Below are 20,995 nucleotides of genomic sequence, written 5' to 3' on the forward strand. Positions count from 1 at the left end.
TCTTTATATGGACATTATAGTTTACTCAGTATTTCCCTGGTTTTATCTATAACTAATAATTAGGATAAACACAACTTCTGAAGTGATCATAACTGGAAAGTAGGATTTCAGAAGCTATTAATTTTCTTGTTTCCTTATATTGTCTATTTTTTCTATAATATAATGACCGTGCATTGTTTTGTATATTTAAAATTCTAAAATAAAAATGAACATTCCTTTCAAGACGAAGTACAGGAATGACGCCAACAGTGGTTAGAAAAGAATGTGATAGTTTATTTTCACTTACAGATATACAGTACATGAATTTAGAGAGAAAATCACTGCAGGGCCCTGAAGTACCGACACCTTACGACTCCCCACACCTACGTCCGTCCACTCGCTGCAAAGCAGCCGGTTAGCAGTCCAGATTTGGTCTCTGATGTAGTTGCTCAAATGAAGTTCTTACACGAAATGCCCAGCAGCACTTGAGCGCTATGCTACAGTGGGCCTGACTGTTTCAATAGTTATCTTTGGAACAAATTAGGCTGATTTACATGTTAAGAATAGGTAATCCAACTACTTACCCTATTGTGAGTTTTCATGACTGATTTTAAGCTACAGAGGGTTTTCCAGCTATTATTTTCTTTAGAGTTTCTAAAAGCAACAATTCTTATTAATGTTTATAAAAGATAATGTTGAAAAAAAAGTAATGCGGAAATAAAGGCGCTTTTAGAGATATTTAAGGAAAACATAAGGTATTACTGAGAAAACTGTACATATTTTCAAGCACAACACAAATATTGTAGCAGTATTTAATTGAACTGTTTTAAGATAGTGGTAATTATACTACCTTACATACTTTTCTAATATTTAATCCTCATAATTACAACTTGAATATACAGTCTGACTTAGACCTATGCACAGCTTCTAAAGCATATTTTTCATGTTTGTTTTTACACATAAATTAAAGTTTACGTTGGTCCTTGATTTGGAGAACTATAACTCCTGGAAGCACTAAATTTTAGACACTTATTGATAGCTAACAAAAACCTTTACAGAGTGACAAACATCTCAACAGTGCCATGCATGTGTGAGCAGCTTCTGGCTCCAAGTGCACTGTCGAATCCAGCACAAGAGCCTCGCAGAGGCCTGCCTATCTCGAGGAATGACCCCCAAAGAAACCGAAATGCCCAGGAGGAAGGAGCTGACCAACTAAGGGTATTTTGCACGCGGGCAATGCTTAAAACAGAGGCGGCTTTGGACCATTAGCATAAGAGATAGACTTTACATTCTTTGATTTCATTTACAACTTTTAAAAAAGATAAAGTATGTCTGAACTTTTTCATCACACTTACACTGCTGCTCTGACGGTAGCAGTTCCGGCTGACTGAACTCATCCGGCAGCCCAACTGAAACTTCAAAGGAACACCAGACCCCATTCCCCTCTCCTCCCACCCCCGCCCCATGACGTCCCAGGCTGCTCTGTCAAACTACTAGATGTGTGTAGAAGGCTTACATTATAAACACAGCAGAGTTAGCTTATTATTAAACTTTTAAGAAAAGTTCAAAGCCGTGTGAAAAGTATGCTTGCTAACAGTGACTGCTTCCATAACGACAATGAAACTGAGCTAGAAAAATAATTTTACTGTTTTAAATAATGAAAGAAGCTCGATTTTTTAAAATATATATTACTTATTCTGCAGCAGATGACTAAACTGACAATGAGTAGATTCCCTCCATTCTGTGAGCTGAATTCAGGTTATGTTTTAATTATAGAATAGCTTCAATTTATAAATACGACCATCCCAACGGTAAAGAGATCATTACGGCAGTAACACCAGATCAGTGTGAAGTCACCCCCACACAGAGCACAAGATGTGCTTTTGGATAAAGGCTTCAGAAGGACCTCCGGCTGATGTGGAAAGCGGGTCAGTAAAGATTCCAGTTCTGCATGATGGAATCTTCCAAGCCAAGCCGCTTTCCACAGACACAAATTCAGTCTATCTTTTCTTTCTGGACTAATCTGGGAGCATCGACAAAATCTTTGCCATTGTAAAGAATAATTAAAAATGTTCCAATGCTTGCGACTCCCCAGAAGAGCACATAGGCCAGTGTTTCTGTCCAAGTGTCACCTGTTGATTTAAAAAAACAAAAACAAAGAGTTGATAAAGAAAAGTCATTATACTGATACCGGATCACTCTTGGCCGTTTAGCACATCATGACATCAAGGTGACTAACACATCTACAGGAAAAACCCAAGAACCTCTCATGTAAGTTTTAAACCAGCAGTTCTCCAACTCTGGCGAGCATGAGAATCCTCCACAGACCCCACCCCAGAGTTCCTGACGCCTGAGAATCTGCAACAAGTTCCCAGGTGGTGTTGACGCTGCTAGTCCAGGGGCCACACTCGGAGAAGCACCTGACTAAACCATTTCACGTTGTCACATAAATAATAATTATTACTTAGAGATTATACACTTTAATACTATAAGAAACTATTACCAGCAGTTTAATTTATACTCCTATCTATGATGGATATTAGCTACTATCAAAATACCTCCACAAAAAATAATCTTACAAAATATACAGGCTTCAGAAAAGTTATGCATTAAAGCCCAGAGTATAAACTCGCTAACGTACTTTTATTAACATATGTAACACAACTCTCCTGATGTGTATTTTCTCAACCCTGCGGTTGGCTGCAGGCCAGTGAGCAAAGATCAATTTCTGTTCTGCTCCTTGACTAGCAGAACACCTTGTCATGTCTTTCCTGCAAGAGCACTGGCCTCATCTGTAGACAGGGAAATGTGCAGAGGCCCACAGCCAGCAAGAGAGCTCGCCAGCAGAGAAAACGGAGGTGTAGGCTCTGTCCTAACGAGCTGTCAGAGGACACACCGCAGATTTCCCATTCCCTTAAAAACCAAAGGAGGTGCTAGAAATCGGGTATTATCAAATTTAAACATCATAAAGCTCATTATTTCATAATAATTAACTGACACGAGAAGTTACCATCCACAGCCTATCTCTTTTTTACTCAAAAACACAATTGCTAATTTCACACCTCTGTGTCTTACAATTCCTCTTGGGCAAAGGAGACAAGCAGCTCCTCACAAGCCCAGCCGAGGACATGCCCAAAGGAACTGTGCATCTGTTCAGGCCCAGCACACAGTCTTGGCTTTCCTGCCTCCCCAGAGGTTCTGCAGGCAGATGTGAGTATATGGCCAGAATACACAAAGCAGATCAAAATACCAAAACCAACAGTGGAACGGCCACTGGCCCGCGTTTTGAAGAAACAAAGCAGGGAATTTAGAGAGAACAGGCACGGTCCTCTGAGAGGTCATTGGAAGCCCAAGCTGGCCAGTCCCGGCCTCTGCCTTCCTGCCCCCAAACCTCATCCAGGACCAGTCATGCCACACAGCGACCCCTGTGCCCTCGAACCCTCAGTCTGTTTTTGCACTGTGAACTAAGGATTTGAGATTTTTCAAGAGTTGTAAAAAAGAAACCAACAACGTGCAACAGAAACCATATGCAGTTTGCAAAGTCTAAAATATTTATCATCCGGCTGTTTACAGAAAAAGTTTGCTATGTGTGCTCTAGAGTGACAGAAGGACGGCTCCTTCCAGGGGGTACAGGGATGAGCAGGTGTGAGCTGCCCGCAAGCAGCCAGCAGTGTCAGTGCGGCGGTGGGGTGGGAACGAGAGTCCTTAACTCAGTAAACTTGCTGAGGACACACTACATCCCAGACACGGGAGACAAAGCAGAGAGTGAGACACGTCTCTGCCCTCGGAAAGTCGATGACTCCCTGAGAAACACAAGGGAGGGTGCATGTCACTACCACACCGAGAGAAACACACTGGGTATGTCAGTGACAGCAAGAGGTACAGCCCCTCTGACAAGGAAATTCCCAGGCACGTGTGAGGTGAAAAGAGGACAGTGCTGTAAGAGAGGAGCAGGGACTGACTGCCCTGGAAATCAGAAAGGGGAGACGACGTCTGTGTGGGAGAACAAGGAACAGTGAGGGAGCCTCTGAATGGTGCCCGCGGGCTGGGTGGGATTCAGACAGGCTGAGCAATGTCAGCCCAAGGAACCCAGGACTGAGGGTGAAGAGGGGAGGGTGTCCCTTCTTCCAGAACCTGAGGCTGGACCCCTCACAGACCCCAATTCCCAGAGCACAGAATATGACTTAATGAAGACACTTGAACCTTAGTGCTCATTAAATGAATAACACAGGAAGATAGTGAGAGAAAAAAAGAAACCCAGTGAAGACCTTGTTAGCTCAGTTCTTAGGCAACTTTGCTCTCAATCTATTAAAATTTAATAAGTAATATATTAATCTATTAACATTTATTTGTCCAATAATAGGTGGTTGGTTAAATAAGTTATACATCCATAAATGGAATGCTTTGCCGTCCTTAGAAATAAAGAACATGGAAAATGTTTATATAGCTCAGTGAAAAAAAAAGATTACAAAAAAAATGTAAATATCTCACTTTTGAAAAAAATCACACACACTTATAAAAACACCAACATGTTAATATGGGTAGTTCTCTTATCTCTGGAAGGCAGAATTATAAATAATATTTTCTTTTTTGCCTACCTGTATTTTTTATAATTACTATGCATTACTTTGGTAATAAGAGAAAAACAATTTTTAAATCTTAAGTAAAAAACTAAAACAAAACATTTCTCAAGCTACTGAGCATGTATTTTTCTTCTGGTCACATCTAAGGTCTAATCTCATTTGCTCACTAAGTTTAAATGGGAAACATCAACGGTTGAGTAGACTCAAACACTGAAAATGCTGTACAAGGAAGTTGAACATTCTAGAAAATGAATATAAGAATGGGATATACGAGCGGACTTACCGGCCATAAGCAGACAGATAATGCACATTGAGAAGGCAACCACCATGATGATAGGCAACTGCAAGAGAGAATGGAAGAGAAACATCAGTTCAGAACGCTAGCCTAGCCGGTGGCTGCAAAGTCAGTGCGTGCTGTGCTTGAAAAGAATAAAACTCTTCTGCAGTCCAATATACAAAGTATCTTTTTTTGACAAAACATCATTATTTAGGAGTTCAATCACAATTGCCCAAATCTAAAATCGGCTGAGTCCTAAGATCTGAAGAGCAGGACTTTGTTCGAAGCCAAGGGGAGCCAGGTGGGGCGAGGTCACCCAGGTGAGACTCAGGGCGCCAGGCCCTGCTTCCACTGCAGGCCACTCTGCCCACTGGCCTGGGGCCCCGGAGAGGCTCCTGCAAAGTCTGGTGAACAGAAGAGTCAGAAAAGGAGAGCGGTGTTGGGCCACAGTGTGCTGGCTGCGCTCCACCCTGCTGCGCTCAAACTAAAGGTGTGTGGCAACCCTGTGTCACACAAGTCTATCCCTGCCATTTTCCTAACAGGCTCAGGTGATGGTCAGCATTTTTCAGAAATAAAGCATTTTTGAATTAAGGTGTGCACATCATCTTTTGAAACATAATGCTATTGCACACGCAGGAGTCTACAGTGTAAACTTTTCTAGGCACTGAGAAACCAAACAGCTCCTGTCACTCCCTTGATTTGATGCTTCACTGCAGGGGTCTGGAACCACGCCGGCAGTGTCTCCCAGGGCTGCCTGTACCTGGCCTTCCAGGTACAAGTGTGCCTCCAACAGCCCCTGAACGTGAGGGGAGGGGAGTCTTCCTGAAATGAGAACCCTTCCATGCTCCCTCTGCTTTTGTATTCTCCCATTAGAAGGATGTGTGAAAGAAAACAAATGCTCCAAAGTTATTTTACTCCTCTCTCAGATCTTCTCCTTGAGGAAATTCAAGTATTTATATTCCAACCAGAACAACATATAACGTTTTAAATCAAGGGCAGCTGGCACCATCTGCACCTTCTGACACAATACTTTCTTAACAATATGGAAAACATAAAGGTTTCTTACAGCCAGGAATTTCAAATCCCTTGGAACACTTAAAGGACTGTGAGATTCTAATTCATCCACTGAATAGTTCCCAAGAAATAAGTCTATGGAATCCTAGAACAGAAAGAAGAAAACGATTAACTCCCAAATCACCGGTGATTACATTACTAAGAAATAGTGCAAAGGTACACCCACCCAATAACCAAAAATTGGCATCAAATACAAACTCACTTGTCTAAATCCGTCAGAAAAGTTGTTCTTGTAATACCGTATTAGTGAGTTCCAACCATCCTTTATAAGTCCCAACTGAGTTCTCTTCCCGGTTCTGGTTAAAAAAGGTTAAGTCCTGAATTACAGATTTGCATATTAAATCCTCAGTTTTATAGTGTGAGAGTAAGTGGCCAATAAGAACGTAGCAGGGAGAAAAGGGAGTTACAAAGATTTTTAAAGTCAACCCTGAAAATATAAAGGAGACACCTCACAAAGAAACCACTAGCAGGTCCAAGAAATAAGTAGTTTCTTTCTACAATTTTATCTACCAAAGCAGGCACAAAGAGGGAAACCACTCAGTTCCAGTTGCAAAGACAAGAAATAAGGAGAGAAACACACAGTCCAGGTTACATGGTATGAAACAGCAAAAGCCTAAGAAACCTTATTTGCTCCCAGGGAATCCACATATAACTCGGCTTTTGTGACAAGTGCAGAATGCCCTGACCTCTCACCACCCAGCGTGTCCCCAGGAGCAGTAGAGCAGCGTCAGAATCAGGTGGGCGCTTTTTAGAGGTGCAGCACCTCAGGCCCTGCCCAAGACCTGCTGAACCTGCCGGGGTGAGTCAGAGCACAGCTTCTCAACTCGCTGCACCTGCCCCGTCAGGCTGAGAACCTTCCCGGTGCCCTGCCGTGACCCGTCTGCAGTGAGGCCCAGGCACGGGTGTCTGAAAGCTGCCCCAGTGACCCCAAATGCTGAACTAGAATGCTATTTTAAAAGCAGGGCTTGCCTGGTAAAGTCAGTCTTCAAGGCACCAGTTCCTGCATACTGTTTGGCACAAGCATTTGCGTTGTCAGCCCAGGCTGTGGAAAAAAGTGAAAACCAGCTAAGAATGATTAAAACGACAACGAGAGTGATTCCAAAATATTAATTTATTTCAAAATTTGAGTAACTTTGCCTCTATTGATTTACCTACCATTTTTGTAAATCTTCTCAAATTCATCTTGTTCTTCAATCTTCTGCCCCACATGCAAAACTCCCAGTCTCTGAAATAAGAACCACTCCCATGTTTATGCACAGAACATTTCAGCACACACGATTTAGGAGAAGCAGACAGTCCCCAAATCGTACTATGTGGTTCCTGGCTGCAGGCGGGAGACGGAGACGCGTTCCTCGTGCACAGGGCTCCCTCCCAGCCGACCAGCCCTCTCCCACCCCAGCCAGGCTGCAAAGCCCGTCTGAGGGCTCCTTCCCCTCCACAGCGCCCCCTGTCCCTTGAGCCCCAGCACCCCAGGAACAGCAGCAGGACTGTTTGCTCTCAGGGAGAGGGGCGGGGGGGAAGGGGGGCAAAGGGCGCTTTTGCTCGGGAAGGATTCCAGCAGTGCTTCCTCCTTCCCTGCCATCCCCCAGGCTCCTGCTGCCTTTACTCTACCATCCTCACAAGTCACAGCCCCAGCCTTCCCCACCCCCAAACTGACGCCCACCCCAGGGACCCTCTGAGAATCGATGACTGCTACCTCTCTATCTCCCCACACGGCACATCCGCACAGCGCCTCGCACATAACCTCAGAGGTTTCCTGGGCACCGTCCCCGTCCCACGGACTCCCCTTTGGGTTCACTGACCAGATCAGGAACCCCTGCCTTGGCCTCTGTCATGAACCCTCAACGTCTCAGAACCACCTCACCTCAGACGACCTCACGCTCTCGCTCTACCTCAGAGCGGGCATTCCCACCCTCAATGGCCTCAGCTGGGGAGAAACTCTGCCCTCACTGGAAGGGGACAGGCATAATTGGAGTCCCACACTAGCTGGCACTGACGCTAGAGCGGCTCCTGCCCAAAGACTCTCTGAAATTGGTTAGGCTTTAGAATACTGTGCTTAGCATGTACAACAGTTCAGTCTAGATTATAGAAGCTAAGCAGGTTTTTGTTAATCACCTTGGAAACAACCATCCTAGTATTGTTGCTGTTGAAAAGTATGCTGACGTCAATCCAACAGGCTGAGGAGGACACAGTCCCACATGAACTAGACAATGCTCCAGTGCCACGTTACGGTTCAAGGACAATGCATCCTAAAGGAGGTATTTCTACGTCCATAATCCCTCCCCGGGGACCCCAAAACTGTTATGAAAAAAGCTGGATGCTTACTAATTATTTAGGGGAACCACTGGGGATGCATTTTGTTTGCCCCTCATAACAAATGCCAACGTGATATGGAAATTTGGGCTCTACATAGCCTTAATTCCAAATATAAGCAGAAGAAAAAATATATGTCTATTTTTATCAACAGCACAATCTTACTGGTAAAGGAAAGCTGTGTTAGAAGCTTTTTACCTGGGAGTTAATATCCTTTGCCAATAATAAAAGAGACGCAAATGAAAACAACCTTGAGGTACTACACTGTACTATCAAAATAGAAAAAAAAAGTTTTAAATAAAAGTATCTAATGCTGGCAAGAGTTCAATTAGATGGATTCACTTATTGCTGGCTGGTGTCAGTGTAAACTGTCATGACGCTCTTGGAAAATAATACATATATTCTCTTTAACCCACTAAATGAACTTCTAGGAATTAACCTGAAGGAAATAATTCAAGTTAATAATATATACCAATATATCCTCTACAGTGTTATTTATAAGTCAAAAACTGTAGCAACCTAAATGGCTTATTATAGTACAACAATGCAACACTTAAAAACTACAAGGATGCATAATGCTAGAGGAAAACGGCAAGACTAACAATTGTGCAGACGTGTACGGACCACGTGCAGACCCGTGGATGGCAAAACACAAAAACAGGAAGAGCTGGGTTACGCTGGGGGCAGTGTGCGGGGTTTTTTGTTGTTGTGACTGGTTTTTAAAGATGAAGTTTCTTTCATTTTTGGCTCTATTCTTTACTAAAAGACAGAGAAGACCACCTGCAGCTGGGCCTGCAGCGAGCGCCGCGCGAGCAGACTCTGGATCACGTTGGTCCTGTCCAGACAGTCCATGCAGTTGCTCCGGAACACGCCCTCCTGGCTTGTCACCACGTTGCCAGAAGCGTCCACTAGAAAATAACTAAAACATATTTGTATAAACACTCTCATACCAAAGTCAGTTAACTCTACTCAGGACGTACCACTTATAACACAGGTCTCCCATCAGTGACATTATAAAACCGGTAAATTCACAGATCAGACAGGAAATGCATGGTCCAGGTGTATCTGATGACCACAGACCAAAAAGAAGTTTCAATGACAGACGCAAGAGCCCCCCATCCAAAAACCAACTGTGGCAGCAGAGATCGTTCCACCCGAGAGGTGAAGAAGCAGAGCTGGGAGTATTACAAAGGTTGCTATGGACATCAACCACGTTTCCCTAAGGCCAGGAGATGCTTTCCTTCAACATAATTATTCCACCTATGCCCCATATATCAGGACTTCTCGAAGCATGGTTGCTGTACTGTCCATGTCAGAATTCTCTCAGTTGTTCATTAAAAATGAAAGTGCTTGGCCTTGAGATAAATTGAGTACAAATCTCCGAAGTAAGGGTTGGATACTGTGCATTAAAAATATTTCAAAATCTTTTCTTAAAATGGGTACTATATGCAAATAGTACAAAGTTTATAAGGTGTGATAGGGTAGTATTTGAAAGATCAGTTTCCCTTTCTCCCCTTAACCACCAAGCAGCTGTCTGCACTGGGCTCGGCCCTGGTGGCCATCTGTGTGTTCCCTTCATTTCTAACCATCTTCTCAGGTGGTTCTATGCACTGAAAATCCATCAATGCACAGTGTGCAGGTGAAGAGCATGCAAACAACTGGTCTGCTAGCTTCAGCTCCTCAGGCAACTGACTAGCCGAGTAACGTGAGATAATTAACTTAATCTCTCCGAGCCTTGAGTTTTTCGTCTACAAAATGGAGCTGACAGCGCCACCATCAGGCTGCTCTAAGGTTTGGATGAGCTCCTGCACAATGCACATAAAATGCTTAGAAGAGTGTACAATGAACACCAGATAATATGCATTAATTAATAGGACAAAATGGTGGAACGGTTTATAGATTCCTTCTTCTGGCTTTAAATTAATAAAGAGTGACAGATGCAAAGTACAGTAGACCTGCAAACCAGCATAGTACATAACACAGTAAACACACACAGGAAGCACCATAAATATATTTAGGCCCTTTGATCCATTAATCCTACTCTCAAAAATTGATTTTAGGAAATAATTTACATACGTAAAAATATATGTACCCAGCGTGATCCACTGCAGCACAACCTTTCGTGGTAGAAGAGAAAAGGAAAGAAAGCAGATACTCAACATGAAGGAGAGCACTGAACTGAAGCTGCATGATGACACAGCAGAACACAGAACAGCCATTAGACACGATCGCTACAAAGACTAGGGAGGCTAAGGACAAAATATTTTAAGAGAATGTTTAGTGAAAACAACGGAATATAAAACAGTAGTAAACTAATTTCAATTATGTAAAAATTTGTAAATGTGGGAAAGCTATTAATCATAAATACATGAAAATATCTAGTTATGGGCCATTTTTAAGAATTTTAAAATAGTTTTAAATCACAAAGCTTCATATTTCCAATAAAAAAACCTAAAAATACTAGTAAAGAGAAATGCTATCGACCTGGAGAAGTGTGCCTGTAAGTCTGCTAGATAATGCATACTAAATACGACCCCTGCCTTCGAGCGCCACAGGGAGATAACATAGCTTACCTTAATTCATCTTGCATTTCTGCCACCTGATCCAATAAAATACCTAGTCGATCCCATCTCATATTTTTACATTCCTTATGAAAGTCGAAGGCAACATATCTACCAAAGGAAAAGATATTCAAAATTGACCAAAGATTATTCATCTTCTTCCTACTGCTACTGCCATCATCACTGATTCTCCTCTCTATCTCACAGATTTCCTGGGACAGCACAGCCTCCCTCACCCCGGGTGTTCCCACTGTACACACACGCCCACCTCCTCACGGGCACTCTCGATGGCAGGAAAACCATGCGCGCACACACTCTTCCACTCGCACAGGTTCTCCTACAGGCCCTCAGGCAGGACCACGGAAGCAGCCCAGCCAAATGCTAGCGAAGTGAGCTCAGGTGCAGCAACCATGTATGTAACAGAAAGCAGCCTTTTCCAACTGATGATCTACCATGAACTTTCTTCTCTGCCCCCACGTACAAAGAACAGGGTCCCATTTTATTATTTTTCTCCATTTAAACGGTCAAACTTGATTCAGTCCAAGGAGGGTTGCTAGGGGTTCTGAGAAGATCAGAAGCAGGACAGTCGCCACTCTGGTTAGTTACTGTCCATACTAACAAAAAATTCCCCTTTACCAATATCTATCTATACATCGCACATACATGTGATAGAGAGAATTTTCTTTTCTGTGACTGTGTAACGGGTTGCTTTCAGTTATCTAATATTTAAGAGGCACGACTCTGTGTCAGAACACATCGGACAGTGACGGTGTCCTACCACGAGCTGAGAAATGCTGCCCCGTGAGAGGGGGAAAAAATCATTAACCAACTCCTGGAAGTCCAGGGAGGAAGAATGAATGTGGAGAGTCTGAACACTGTGGACACGTGAAGATTCTCATCTATCCACTTCTTTCCAACTTCCTCCTCAGGGGTCAAAGTGAGTCACAGAGGAGGGGGCCAACCAGAAGCATATCATGCTGTCTACAGAGCACCCTTCAGAGGAGGTGTCTGCTCTCGCGTGACTCCCTTGGCTGCAACAGACTGAAGGGTCATCAGCAGGGTGTGGGCTTCTAAGCAGGTCAAGGCAGGGGCTGCTACCACCTCAGTGGTTATCTCAGGTGAGAAATTAGAAACAAAATGAGAAATCGCCATGAAAATAGAGGTGAGCCAACTGAGAGGTTAGGTGCTGGGAAGACTGAGACGGGGGAAGTGTTTTCAATGACAGCTCCACTAAAAGTGGGAGTGGGACAGTTACTTTTGGAGTGCTTTGACCAGAAGTTATAGCTCTGGATTCGTTTGAAGAATTTAAGTAGCTCATTAGCACCTAAATGCACTTGGATTCTTAAGTTCATATATCCTGATAAAATCGCATTTTTATCTTCTGAGTTACATAGTTACATTTTGATAATGATTTTAAACACATTAATTTACGCTGAACCCAACTTCTTTCAAAGTTCTAGGAAGAAACCCTTAGAGACACATCACCTTGCACATCTCTATTCCATCTAGTAGTTTCCAAAAGCATAACTTTCCATTGCTAATATGTCCCACCACTGCCCAGAAGTGCAACTGTATAACTTTTCTCTTTCTGGTCATTCACCAATCCATCAACTTAATTTATTCAATTTACTCAAAAAGTCATAATGGTTTAAAAAAAACTAAAAAGTGAATCAATAAACTAAAAACTACTGTGTTTCCCCAAAAATAAGACCCAGCCGGACAATCAGCTCTAATGTCTTTTGGAGCAAAAATATAAGACCGGGTCTTACATTAATTTTTGCTCCAAAAGACACATTAGGGCTGATTGTCCGGCTGGGTCTTATTTTCGGGGGAACACGGTAAAAGTGAATATCCTCTAAATACCTAAAAGATAACAATAAATCTACCATTTAATTTCACTTTCACCAACAGACTTTTATCCCTGCTACAACATATGTTTGTTAAGTAAAAGAAAAAATCTAAATATACTTTTTAACATGCTCTGTCCGGTGGTCTTTAGAACTCATAGAAGGGAAGTAACAACGGCTTTGGGTGTTCACTCTTTAGCAGCAGGTGCCCTCCAAGTTCCCTGGAACACCAAGGGCATAACTGTGGCCTCTGACTTACACCTTAAATTCTCAAAGCCAGCTGCTGCTACAGACTCAAGACAGCTCTGGAGGCGAGCACACCTCCGGAACCCCTCTGGGGCAGAGGGTCTTAACCAGGGGTCTACATAGGAGCCAGCACACAAACTTCTTCCAGAATATACACGCTGGACTCCAAACCCCCCGATTCTGATTTTTCAGTCTGAGGTACATTCCAAGTAAGTTCCTCTGAGGATACGGGGGCACATCCCAGTTAGGGATCCCGCCGCTAGTCCTCCAAAGTGTCTTTGGGCAGGTTCTACTGTGAGAAGGCAGAAATGGGCATGCGGTGAGTGAGGGTCTGATGAATTTGCTACAGCTTCTGAATTAGACAAAACGGACAAATTCTTCCCCAAAGATTCATGATGTCATTCTATTTTTGTATATGTTTAAAATTTTCCATAGGTTAAAAAATGTCTCCCTAAACAACCCAGTACTATTTCTTTGGAAAGGTTTCCAAGTGGCCTGTGACCACTCCTACCAGAGGAGAGCCCCACTTCCTGCCCGTTTCCTGCTGCAGAAAATTCCAAATGGGCTGACTCATTACCTTGTACGTTCCAAAGAGGGCAACTGTTGATATTTTAGGAACCCCTATCTTTTGACACGGCTACACAGACTTTACCACTGTTGCCTGGTGCCTTATAGGAGAGGCCACCAACCAAAGTAAATTGCTCCAGCTCATGTGGTGGTTGGGACCACAGAGACTACACCATGCAATCACGAGTAACTGCAATTTGTGACCCACTGGCCACAGGGACACAAAGCCTCAAGGAGGGGATTTTAACCAGGGACTAAACTTTTACAAAATTCAAACTAAAACTCAACTGTTAAGAAGTTATTCTGCCCTAGAAATTATACTAGAGAAAGTTTCAAGTCTACCTCATGTTTTGACCTAGTACTAAACAAAGAAGCTGAAATGTAATATGTCTAGTGAGATGTGTGTACTTGTGTATATATGCAAACGCACGTGTAATCTAAAAAGCCCTACAACAGATTTCTAGTAAGGTACCTGATCATTCCACTTCCCAAGGAAGACACCATTGTTGCAAATGCCTGTTCAAGCGGCTTCTCTGAGCCCTTCTGGTTAACCTGTAAAAAAATTTAAAACACCATGGTTTTCTTTTAAGGTTATTTAAAAGAAGAGAGTGACATCAGCAAAATGGTGGACGAGGGAGCTCCAAGCTCTTGTTCCCTCACAAAAATACTGAAGCTGTCTGAACCAACTTTGTAGGAGCTCTGAAAAACAATCAAAGGTTTACAGCAACCAAGCAAACACTCACTCAAGACAAAGCCATATTCAAAATCATAGGGCAGTTTTGTGACATTTTTACTTGCCCTTACCCCACCTCCCTTTCCAGTACAATGATGGTTGTAGTCTTAAGCAGTGGCAACCAGGCTCTTAGCTCCCGTCCCCAAACTGGAGGGAGCAGACCAGATCTTATTTGCAAATTATTGTGTATGTTTTGTTCTGACCTGAAGGACTGACTCATTTATCTGTTTTGCATAACTGAACACAGGCAGGAAAAGTGGTGGACATGCTCTAAGACAGGGGTGTCCAAACTTTTTTCAACGTTTTTTACCAAGGGCCATATGCAGTACAATACACAAACAGCCAGGCCACTCACTCGAGGTGAAGTACGTATTGCCTCACCTGGTTTATTTAAGTAAACTAAACATATTTTTGGAATTTGCTGCGGGCCAATTAACAATGGATAGTGGGCCGCAGTTGGCCCGCGGGCCGCACTTTGGACACCCCTGCTCTAAGAGCAACAAGAGGGCTACAAACCAACAGATGCCTAGGGCAAGAGATTTTGGGGACAGACATAAATTAGACCTTATAAAGCCTGCAGAAGAAGCTGGGGTGATATTCTTGGGAAACTAGGACATTCAGAAGCAGTCACCTCTAAGGAGGATTGTAGAAAGCCACATGCATACCCAGGCAAGATGCATGCTCAGAAAAGTCCTGAGAAGACCGTAAGCCTTCACCTCAGACTGACCCCTAGGCTCAGAGCAAGCGTAGCTGATGAGTGAAGGACCACTGCAGCATAGAACTAATCTGCAGAGACTGGGAGCTGACACTGTTCTCTCTCTCTCTTTTTCTTTGTCTGTTTCAATTCCTGGCATTCAAGGAAATCTCTGTCAAAACATTAGCTGAACATGAGCTAAAAGAATAGACTTCAGTGAACACACACAACAAGGAATAGTCTTTGCAAATATAGTTTGGAGAAGTCTCAAAACAAATGGATTACTACAGCCTTCAACAATCAAAACAAAAACAAAATAAAAGACGGCAAACCCATGGGAAAGGAGAATTTGACTTCCAGAATTACCACATTAGAACCATACAATGCCCAAATTTCAAAAACAAAAAAATCACAAATTTCAACACCAAAAAAATAAGAAAACAAGGCGCATTCAATGGAAAAGGATAAACTGACAAACCACCCCTGTAGAAGCCTTAATAGAAAAAGGTTTTAAAACAACTGTCTTAAATACACTCAGCGCTAAAATAAAAGAAGGACAAAAAACTAAAGGAAATCAACAACACAGTATATGAACAAAATGATAATATCAACAAAGAAACAGAAATTATTCAAAGGAACCAAACTAAGCCTGGAGCTGAAAAGTACAAAACAGAAATTAAAATTTCTCTAGAGGAGTTCAAGAGCACATTTGAGAAGGAAGAAAAAAAGAATCAGCAAACTTGAAGAAAGGACAAATGAAATAATCAAGTCTGAGAAGTAGAAAGAGGAAAGAATGAAGAAAAGTAAACAGAGCATAGGGGAATTCCAGTAAACCATCAAGTGGACAATATACTCATTATAGGAGTCCAAGAAAGAGGAGAGAGTGAAAGGGGCAGAGAAATTATTTTTTTTTTTAAAATGACCGAAAAAATTCCCAAATTTGAAGACATAAATCTTCAAATCCAAGATATGCACCAAACTCCAAGTGTGATAAACCCAAAGAAACCCACACTAAACATACTATAATCAAACTACTGAAATACAGAGAGCTATTGAAAGTAGCAGGAGAAAAGAGATTTGTCACATACAGGAAATTCTCAATAGAATTATATGCCAATTTCTTTTCAGAAACTTCAGAAGCCAGAAGGCAGCGAGATGATATATATACATAACATGCTGAAAGAAAGGAACTGTCAACCAAGAATTCTATATCTGGCAAAACTGTCCTTCAAAAATGAGAGAGAAATTAAGACATTCTTAGATAAACAAAAGCTGAGGGAGTTCATTATCATTGTCACTAGACTTCCCTATGTATTTATGTTTACTGGCAATCTTAATGTCTCCATATGACTAGAGTTACTTTGTAGCAACCTTTCATTTCAACCTGAAGGACTCCTTTAGCATTTCTCACAGGGCTGGTCTAGTGATAGTGATAAGACTCAATTCACCAAAACACTATAACAAGACATATAGGCACCAAACATCAGACCCCTGAAATATATGAAGCAACACTGAAAGAATTAAAGGGAGAAACAGATAATTCTATATTAATATCTGGAGACTTCAATAGCTCACTTTCAACAATAGATGCATAGAACAACCAGGCAGAATTAGTAAGAAAGCAGAGAATCTGAATACCAATAGCCCATTATACTTAAAAGCCCTAACAGACATCAATAGAACACTCTATCCAACAAAAGCAGAATATACATTTTTCTCAAGTATTCATGGAACAGTCTCCAGGATAGATTATATGTTAGGCCACAAAACAAGTCTTAATAAATTTCAAGTAACTGAAATAATACAAAGCATCTTTTTTATCATAATGGAATGAAACTAACAATCAATAACAGAAGGAAAACTAGAAATTTCATACATAAAATTAAACACACTCTTAAATAACAATTGGGTTAAGAAATCACAAGAGAAATTAGAAAATACCTTAAAGCAAATAAAAACAAAAATGCAATATACCAAAACTTATGAAATAAAGCAAAAGTAATACTAAGGGAAATTTATAACTGTAAACGCACAAATTAAAAAATAAAACCTTAAATCAATTATCTCACTTTACGCTTCAAGGAACCAGAAGAAGAGCAAACAAAACTCAAAGCTAGCAAAGAGAAGGAAATAAAAACAGACTGAAGCAGAGCAAGAATAAGAAACAGAAAAACAATAGAGAAAAATAAATGAAACCAAAGTTGGTCCTTTGGAAAAAAACTCAACAAAACTAATAAACTTTTAGCTTAATGACCAAGGGAAAAATGAGGGAAGACTCATATTACTAAAATCAGGAATGACAGTAGGAACATTATTACCGATTTTGGAAAAATAAAAAGGATTATAAGAGAATGCTATGAACACCTGTATGTCAACAAATTGATAGCCTAGATGAAATGGACAAATTCCTAGAAAACACACACTACCAAAACGGAATCATGAAAAAATAGAAAATCTGAATAGACCTATATATAATAAAGAGATTGAATCAGTAACAAAAGCCATGGACCAGGTTGCTTCACTGTGATGATTCACAAATTTGCTACCAAAAATATAAAGAATTAACATCAATCTTCCTCAAACTCTTCCAAAAAATTAAAGAAGAGGGAAGGCTTCCTAGCTCATTCTATGAGGTCAGACTACCCTGATATCAAAACCAGACAAAAACACTACAAAGAAAGAAAACTAAAGATCAGTATCTCTTATGAATATTGATGCAAAAATTCCCAACAAAATATTGGCAAACCAAATTCACCAGCATATTAAAAATATTATACACCAAGACTGGGACTTATTCGCAGAATGCAAGAATGGCTCAACATATAAAAATTAATTAACGTACTACACGACATTAACAGATGAAAGGGGAAAAAACACATGATCATTTCAACTAATGCAGATAAAGTATTTGACAAAATTCAATACCGTTTCTTGATAAAAGCACTCAATTCAATGATCTAGGAATAGAAGGCAACTTCTTCAACATAACAAAGGCCACACATGCAAAACCTGTAACTAACATCATACTTAAGTGATGAAAGTCTGAAAGCTTTTCCTCTAAGATCAGGAAGAAGACAAGATGGCCACTCTAGCCACTTCATTTCAACATAGTACAAAAAGTCCTAGGCATGGCAGTCAGGCAAGAAAAATAAGTAAAATAAAATGTATCCAGATTGGAAAGGAAGCGGTAAAATTATCTCTGTCTTCAGATGAGATGATTTCATATATAGAAAATCCTCAAGATTCCATGAAAAGCTGTGAAAAACAATAAACGAATTCAACAATGTTGCAGCATACAAAAATCAGTTGCACTTCTATATACTAACAACAATCCAAAAAAGAATTTTAAAAATTCAATTTACAATAGGCTTCAAAATACTCAGAAATAAATTTAATCAAGGATGTGAAAAAAATTGTACACTGAAAACTACAAAACATTACTGAAAGAAACTAAAGATGACAAATAAATGTAAGAACATTTGTGTTCACAGACTGAAAGGCTTAATAGTTTTAAGATGACAATACTACCCAAAGTGATCTACAGATTGAATGCAATCCCTATTAATTTAAATCCCAATAACTTTTTTTTTTTTTGCAGAAATAGAAAAACCCATCCTATAATTCATATGGAAGCTCAAGCAACCCCAAATAGCCAAAACAATTTTGGAAAAGAACAATGTTGGATGTTTCATACTTCATGATTTCCAAACTAACTACACAAAGTCACAATAACCCAAACAGTGTCATATCGACATAAGAAGAGACATAAAGAACAATGGGGTGGAGAGCCCAGAAATAGACACTTGCATGTATGTCCAACTGGTTTTTGACAAGGATTTCAAGATTTCATGGGGAAAGGAGAGTCTTTTCAACAAATGGTAATGGGGAAACTGGATAGCCACAGTGAAAGAATGAAGTTGAACCTGTTCCTTTATACCACATACAAAAATTAACTCAAAATGGATCAAAGAACGAAACACAAGACATAAAACTATAAAACTCTTAGAAGAAAACATAGGAGAAACTCTTCGTGATACTAGTTTGGCCATGATTTCTTGAATATGACAACAAGAGCACAGGAAATACAAAAAAAAAGATAGTAAATTGGATTTCAGCAAAATGAAAAAAACTTCATGTATCAAAAAAACATTATTAAAAGAATGAAAAGACAACTCAAAGAATGGGAGAAAATACTTGCAAAGCATATATCTGGTAAAGGATTCATTCCAGAATATATAAAGAACTATAACTCAACAATGAAAACAACAAACAACTTGTTTAAAAATGGGTAAAATACTTGAATAAACATTTCTCCAAAGAAGATATACAAATGGTCGATAAGCACATGAACAAAATGCTCAACATCATTAATCATTAGAGAAATGCAAATCAAACCCACAACGAGACACCACCTCACACCCATAAGGATATCCTTATCCGTAAGGATAGCTATAATCAGAAAGCGAACCAAAACAAATCCAGAAAATAACAAGTGTTGACAAGGATGTGGAGAAATTGGAACTCCAGTGCACTGTTGTTTGGGAATGCAAAATGCTGTAGCTACTGTGAAGAACAGTATGGCGGTTCCTTAAAAAGTTAAACACAGAATTACCATAAGATCCAGCTATTCCACTCCTAAGTACAGACCTAAAAGAATTGAAAGCAGGGACTCAAACAGATATTTGCACACCCATGTTCCCAGCAGCATTATTCACAATAGCTAAAATATGGAAACAATGCAATGTCCATCGATGGATAAATGGATAAAGTGTGCTACGTACATACAATGGAGTAATATTCAGCCTTAAAAAGGAATGAAATTTTGATACGTGCTGTAACAAGAATGGATCTTAAAAACATTACGCTAGGTGAAATAAGCAAGACACAAAAGAACAAATATTATATGATCCCACTTATATGGGCACCTAGAAGAGGCAAATTTAGAGATACAGAAAGTAGAACAGAGTTACCAGGGGCTGAGGTGAGAGAGATAAGACGAAGTTATTGTCTAATAGATACAGTTTCTAATGAAAAATTCTGGAAATGGTCAGTAGTGATGTTGTACAACACTGTGAAATATTTAATGCCACTAAATTATACACTTAAAAGTGGTTAAAATGGTAAATTTTATGTTACAAAAAAAATGTCAATTTTTTTGTGTTGTTCCCCAAGAAACAAGAAACATACCAGATTGATTATGACTTGTTTTCCATAAATAATTATTTGTGAGTCAAAATGCCTTTGGAAACCATCCATCTAGAAAGGAAACGAGAGATATATGCTTTACCAAATTATATTATAAGAATATCTGTAAGATTTTTTTTTCAAGTATTTCAAGTATCTTCGCAAATAGTAATTATAAGTCACTCTGCTCTGAGCTGCAAACAACCATTTTAATTCTGAGCAGAATCTCAAATGGAATACACTAAACACTCCAAACATCACAGTTACAAATCTTACTGAGCTCCCTAAAATCTAAATTTGTGATGCCATTCAATCATAGCTCGTTTTTCCACATTTCTAACATGCCATCTATACAAACTTTTGGTTTAGAGATTCACTATGGGCCAGAACCAAGGAGAAAGGCCTCAAAGATGTTGCATTCTGACTTATGAGGAATAAATACCTGCTCTATATGTAAGCTATAAATGCCACTAAGCTTCAATTTTTAGCCAGTAAGAAAAGCATAAAAGGTACACACATGATTTGCTACTTTGTTGATCTGTGGCCGTGGTTTGTACTTGAGGTTTGGTCTTTGAGACCAGAAAACTGGTATTGATCCTCTAGTCTAAAAAAAAAGAAAGAAATGTGAAAAGAAACATATACACAACACGCAAACTTGTTTTTCTGTCAGAGGTATATACATATCAATGACTGCAAAGGAAAAAATATAAATACAACCTACCAACTATGAAAGAAGTCCAGGCGTACCTGCTCCTAAAATTCGTATTTTGTTAGAATACACTTGGAAAGGGCTTTTCTCCTGATATTATATAAATGACACTAGTGTAGTACACAGTTCAGTGTTTCCCCTAAATTCTAAAATAAATCAATTTGTCTGAGTAAAAATTAACAAGTTATGTCTGTCATATAATTTAGCATTACAATAAAATTGGAAAAT

General features: G+C 40.2%; 1 protein-coding gene across 1 annotated transcript in view; it reads right to left on the reverse strand.

Annotated features, from left to right (window-relative positions):
- Positions 1 to 252: 252 nt before the first annotated feature.
- SACM1L (SAC1 like phosphatidylinositide phosphatase) overlaps positions 253 to 20,995 on the reverse strand; it is a 51,810-nt gene continuing 31,067 nt past the window's right edge. Inside the window, exons 10-20 of the mRNA XM_019724057.2 lie at positions 20,576 to 20,662; positions 20,062 to 20,130; positions 13,920 to 13,999; positions 10,800 to 10,898; positions 9,007 to 9,145; positions 7,069 to 7,138; positions 6,883 to 6,955; positions 6,116 to 6,209; positions 5,906 to 5,998; positions 4,846 to 4,903; positions 253 to 2,111 (exon numbers count right to left, since the gene is read on the reverse strand). Of these exons, the coding sequence (XP_019579616.1) occupies positions 1,975 to 2,111; positions 4,846 to 4,903; positions 5,906 to 5,998; positions 6,116 to 6,209; positions 6,883 to 6,955; positions 7,069 to 7,138; positions 9,007 to 9,145; positions 10,800 to 10,898; positions 13,920 to 13,999; positions 20,062 to 20,130; positions 20,576 to 20,662 (999 nt within the window). The 3' untranslated portion in view covers positions 253 to 1,974. The remainder of the gene's footprint in view (positions 2,112 to 4,845; positions 4,904 to 5,905; positions 5,999 to 6,115; positions 6,210 to 6,882; positions 6,956 to 7,068; positions 7,139 to 9,006; positions 9,146 to 10,799; positions 10,899 to 13,919; positions 14,000 to 20,061; positions 20,131 to 20,575; positions 20,663 to 20,995) is intronic.

The sequence above is a fragment of the Rhinolophus sinicus genome, linkage group LG10 (genome assembly GCF_036562045.2).
Source record: "Rhinolophus sinicus isolate RSC01 linkage group LG10, ASM3656204v1, whole genome shotgun sequence".
NCBI lineage: Eukaryota > Metazoa > Chordata > Mammalia > Chiroptera > Rhinolophidae > Rhinolophus > Rhinolophus sinicus.